Source organism: Lepisma saccharinum, chromosome 26, assembly GCF_977018435.1.
Source record: "Lepisma saccharinum chromosome 26, izLepSacc3.1, whole genome shotgun sequence".
Taxonomy (NCBI): Eukaryota; Metazoa; Arthropoda; class Insecta; order Zygentoma; family Lepismatidae; genus Lepisma; species Lepisma saccharinum.
This window is the reverse complement of record NC_139254.1, coordinates 26,158,129-26,164,128: the sequence shown is the minus strand read 5'-3', so window position 1 is coordinate 26,164,128 and position 6,000 is coordinate 26,158,129. Positions and strand designations below refer to the sequence as shown.

Below are 6,000 nucleotides of genomic sequence, written 5' to 3'. Positions count from 1 at the left end.
CTAAATTTCAAGTCTAAAAGCAGTGATTGTTTTCAGAGGAAATTTAAAATTGTGAAAGGTTTTCAAAAACTATGAATGCTAGAGTTGCAAATTATACCTCATTTCCTTCAGTGTAGAATATGCTATAAGCATATGGAAAAAATACAGAATTTTCATTTATCAAATAGAAGAATAAATTTAAAAATAAAAAAAACTTTTTCTTTTCTGATGTGTTTTCAATTTTGTGGCAAGAATTGAGCACTTGCTGCTGAAAGTAAGATAAAAATAATATTTTCTAATGTAAAAACCATGCTTGTTTTCAGCAGTGAATTTAACTCTATCCACAAATATAGCCAGAATCATGTAGCACTACACACATTATCTGAGTGACAGTATGCTTCAAAATTCAAAATCGGACCATCTGACATATGTATGAAAAGTAGTTAGTAGAAAGAGAGAGAGATGGAGGTGCACCCAAGCAGAGAAAAAGTAGTACATGGGGAAAACCTGCACCAGAGGAAAAGAGATTGAAGTGCACATCCCATAGCCTGACCCAAAGGCTGATGCCTTACAGCACAGCTATGGTGTGGGACCCATAGAAAAGTACATAAATGTCATATCCCAGCATCAGATCACTAAAACTTCTAATTTTTAACTTTGTGAGCATAAAGTGGAATATAGAGGGAACAGTATTACTTTTCTCTTGTATTGACACCACAATATACCAAATAAATATGAGTCACAGTCTTCGTTTTAGGAAGAAAATTTAAAATAAAAGTAGGTCACACTTAATTGTCAATTGATTTCTTCTCTTCATTTGTAGACTATTAATAATGAATTATCTGTCTCCTCAGGTGAGAATCTTATCTTGTATAATATCACTAATCAAATGGTTTTCTCACCTCTTACCTTAAAAGTAGATCATCCATCTTGGAAATGGAAATTTTGGAATTCAGATAGTCTCTCCTTATCTTAGGAATGGATTTTATTATGTCATACCGGTTTTAGTATATCTCTTGAAAAGAAACTTGTCTTCTTTCCATTCCATCCAGACAGTATCTCTTTAGAATTGAACCTGCCTAATACTGGAAATCGACTTGGCCTCTTGATTATAAGGTTGTTCAAGGAGGTCCATCATTTCAATTTCTTATGAAACCTATACGAGGGGGTACCCAAAAAAAACTGGAATAGCGCTGCGCTGGGTGGAGCATCCATAGTACACATTTTTCCCACTAGGCAAGTGTTGAAGTGTTGAGCAACTCATTGTGAGTTCAGTACACTCAGTGGCTTCGCTGGGGAAGGTTGTCTCTGGTCACGGTGATTTTTTTCGTAAAAGCAGTTTCGCTCACACCTCGTTTTTTGTGATGGCCGATGTATGAGAACAGCATGACTCTCTTGCCCCACACCCCTTACTCACCGACCTTGCTCCGTGCGACTTTTTTTTTGTTTCCCCGAACGAAGAGGGACATGAAGGGACAGCAATTTGACAACATAGAAGAGGTGAAGAAAAAAACGAGGAAGGAGCTGTCAGCCATCACAACAGATGGGTTTCCAAGAATGGAATCACAGATTGGACAAATGTATTAAGTGTCATGGAGAGTACTTTGAAGGTGATAAGGTTGTTTTGTAAAAAAGAAGAAAGAAAAATACATGGCTTTTTTAAAAAAAAATCAGCTTTCTTTCTGGTACACCCTCGTATAACTATTTTTCTTCATCCCATTCCAAACCCTATCACAGCAGATTATATGTGTTACAGTGTAGTAGTTGCAGAATAAGTTCTGCCCCAATTCCTACATGATTTAACCAACTGCATGTAACGAATTTTAAACTCATGCAATATTGAATTACAGTTACTATCACTACGTATTTGATTGTTTTAACAAAGTTTAGAATTTCCTATGTGTTAACAGTTAGCTTCACCAAATTTTCTTCAATATATATGAGTATACTCATTAGAGTTGAAGTAGTCACATAAAAAGGTTGATTTCTTTTAACTAAGTTTTCTTCCATGGCTTGTTTCAGCTTTTTCCCCAAACGTGTTTCAAATTAATGAAAATACATGAGTTAACAGTATTTTTCTTGTTCTCTGGCTTTTGTTTATCTCTCTACTGTAAAAGCACCCCCATTTTGAAATTAAAAATATAACTTACAACATGGATTTCATAGCTAGCCATAAGCAGTGGTTTAAAAAAAGCCAGTTTTTTGAATGGGCGTTTGTCTTTTCAAGCGTAATCTTATATCTCAGTATGCTTACTAAATATATCTGCACAGAGTACACAGATTCACATAACTAGTTTTGCTCAACCTTCAGGAGACTGCAAACTGGTAAATTCATTTCTTAAAAGTCGATGCCCTGATCCGAACAATTTTACTCGTAAATACCTTTGTTTTTTATACACACTTAATTAATGGTAAATATCAATAAATAGATGATGATTTAATCAAAATGAGTAATGGTTTGACTAAGTCTAGACTTGCTGACTAATATAAGATTAGATTCACATTAGTTGTCAACCACTGCCTGTAACAAACCTCTCATAGAGCAGCCACTGGGTAGACACATGGCATGTGTGTGTGTGTGTGTGTACACAAGAAATGGTGGGCAATATCTGCCTCTTGGCTGCTACACCATATAAAATTATTTAGCTAGTTGCATCACAAACGTCTAGATTCAGAATAGAAACTACAAGTGAATTACGATTTGTTGCAATTGGCAAAACATACAAACTTTCCAGGTTTTTCCCTGCAAATAGCGAGCTATTTATTAAAAAAGAACTTCAATTCAATAAAATCTGGCCTTTTTATGCAACTCTATTACTCATTCCATTGGTAAAATCTAAGAGGAGAGAAATGTATCTCTGGTTTCAAAATTTCGGGACAAAGTTTCAAATCCTTGAAAAGTTTTGGAGCTACAGTAGTATTTCTAAGATGAATCAGAGACTCCACATATTGAACATTTCCAGCTTCATTGTTATTGTGTGGCATTTTGCCTCTCCTGATATTTGGTTGATATTGAAGATCCTTGTTTCGGTTAATGATATTTTGAACTCTTCTCTTATTGTTGTGTAGAATACCTGGGTCCGAAGGACTCTTTTCACTGTCATTAACGTCTTTCGCCACTTCATCTTTCCTACACATATTGAACAGTAATCGAAGTGTGAGGAAGTAAATAATCTCCATTACTGACTGAACACTGCACCCGAGGAAAAGACCCACTGTTCCTCCAAATGAAACTGTAAAAAACATGAAAATTCAGTAGGCATTTTGCAGAAAATGATCATTATCATAAACAAAAGTTGAATATTTAAAAGTAGAATATGAAGGAAACTTCTGAATGATGAAATATACCTGTACTTGACATAAAGAAAAATTTTAATTCATTTCTATTTACATAAAGGTAATTTCATATTTTGGATTTAAGGTGCGATGTGTTGAGTAAAATATACAATTCATTAGAAACATATTGATTGATTGATTGATTGATTGATTGAGTTGGTGTTTTAAGTCCACTTTATGCACAGTAAGGCTAATCGGGACTGGACCTACAGCTTAAAGTGGGATCCGGACCACTATGCGCCTCCACCAGGAATCGAACCCGGGACCCCTTGATTAAAACTCGATGACGGTACCAACATATTGAATGAATACCTGCCTCTAATATATAAATAGCTGTCACAAATAATATACAGTGTATATCAGAACTGATAGCTCAAACTGAAATGGTGAAAAGTACAGTACAAGTCTTAGAAAATATGGGCTGGCAAACGAACGAACACAAACCATGAAGTCAGAGGCAAATCGTAACAATACATTCGCAAATATCTTGCAACCACTTGCGACACCATGCTTACTGATAATATTTTGCTTCTTCAATCATGTAGTTTTTACCGTTTCAGTTTGCGCTATCACTTCTGGTACACCCTGTATATATAATAATTCTTGAAACACTCCTGCCATCGAATGATAACGAGGTTTTCTCTGGATATCAGCTAACATCACTTCAATCCCTGAAGATCAGAGTGAACTCTCAAAAGCTTAGAAGTCCATTCTGAAATCACCTGCTGATATCTCAAGAAAATTTCTTTATTAATACATATAGAATAGTTAATTTTAAGTAGTAGAACGACTGTGATTCCATCCAGGTCTGGATTTATATTTGTAAAGTACCATGGCTAACAACAATTTTATAACCGCAATGTTTCAGGCCAAAAATGCTCTGGATCTGCAGCCAGTACAATTCTCTGTGGGACTTGTGTTGGGTGTCATCCACATATGCTTGTGACTGACTCAGCCATTTAATCTTGTCATCTTTCATCACAATCATCGAGATTAGACAAATGTGGCAGAAATGTCGTTTTAAATAAACTGAATAAATCAATCAACATCACGAGACCCCTTTATATTGAATTTTGAATAAAACATATAGCCAAGCTATTTCAGATGGTTAGTTATGTTTTATATATTTTTACAATATTAAAATATCTCTGTTATGTATATGTTCCTATATATTGTGGCACTTTCTAGAAATGGATCAACAGTGGTTGCAGCCATGCCCAAACGAGTCTCTGGTGCCTTTGTGTGATTTGTGTTTTGTGTCTTGGGCATCAATTTCACCTAATTAGTGAACCTCGTAGTTACCGTTATCCAAGATCAGCAGAAAAGTGACATAAATGAAATCAGTCACTGTTTATTTTTAAACAAATGGAATTTCACTAATGTATAGAACTTCGAAACTTGAAGTAGTAGTTTTCAATTGCACAATGTTTCATTCTTGGATCAAGGCAACTCCATAAACAACGGGGCTGTTTTTTGTAAAAAAATTGAAATAATTTTGCCTATATATGGAACAAATGTTTTAATCCTCAGGCAGTACCATGGCAATACTGTACTGTATATTGCCTTTTTAAATAGAGGCATCTTCTATGAAGATGAAATTACACGATTGGTGTGAGTTCTTTCTGGACATTTTCTCTTCGATTGCATTATACGTTGTCACCTTGTAATGAAGAAGTTCCGGATCCGATCCCTGGTGAAGACACAATGCACACTGATTCGGATCCCACTTCAAACTGTTTCTCTAGTCTTCATTAGTCAATCTGAGCATAAAATCTATCTGACTTAGAAACAAACAATAGTCATATGATTATTTCGTGACGTAACTTTAATTTCTTATTTACTTCAGTTGCATTTCCAAATTCTGTTGATTGTTTATTCATTTGCTTTATTTTACTTCGCCTTTTGTGCCAGTTTTGGCTAATTTGTGAAGGTGGGGATGAGTGATGATATGATGAAATTGATGAATGGACACTCACAAACATCCATGCCCAGGCACCAGGATTCGAACCCAACTGCTCCGCCACAGGGCCACAAATTCCGTTGAATACTTCGCCTGAATCTATGATGTTTCTAAACTCTAAAAACTTCCAACCATGCCTGATTATAAATCTCTATCACACTTCACTGAAAGTTTCATTCCATCCCTACCCTCTTTATGATTTCCTGTAAGTTAATCGCAAGAAAATCATGTTATTGCGAAACTGATAGGAAACATTTATATGTAGAAACTGTAAATGAAATGCACATGTATGACCTGGCAAATTGTCCTTGACTATTTTCATTAATGTTAATTTTTTAGAATCGACAATATTCATGCACAAAATTTACATAGTGTATATTCCAGAACATACTTATTTATTGAACAATTCTACAAACGGATGGGAAGAATAATTTTTGGGTAGACAATTGCCCACCCCTGTAGCCCTCCTTTTTTTAGTGGTCTAAACGTATGTAAATAAAATTCACATGGGAAAGATTTTGTTCTGGACCGTGGCCGTTTGGTCATGCTTTGGGTCCCGGCTATGGGACGCATGCAGGTTCGAGTCTTCTGGGGGAAATTTCAGCCTGTGTATGGAACCGGTGGCCACCCACCATCGTGAGGAAATTGGAGAGCTACCAATGAGTAGAGTAACCTGGTCATGAAAACGTAGAACAAAGACTGGGGGTTCGTCGTGCTGACCACAT

General features: G+C 35.8%; 1 protein-coding gene across 1 annotated transcript in view; it reads right to left on the bottom strand.

The window, feature by feature from the left end:
• Positions 1-2,552: 2,552 nt before the first annotated feature.
• LOC145979599 (sodium channel protein Nach-like) overlaps positions 2,553-6,000 on the bottom strand; it is a 121,888-nt gene continuing 118,440 nt past the window's right edge. The window contains exon 10 of the mRNA XM_083112565.1: positions 2,553-3,212. Within this exon, the coding sequence (XP_082968691.1) occupies positions 2,794-3,212 (419 nt within the window). The 3' untranslated portion in view covers positions 2,553-2,793. The remainder of the gene's footprint in view (positions 3,213-6,000) is intronic.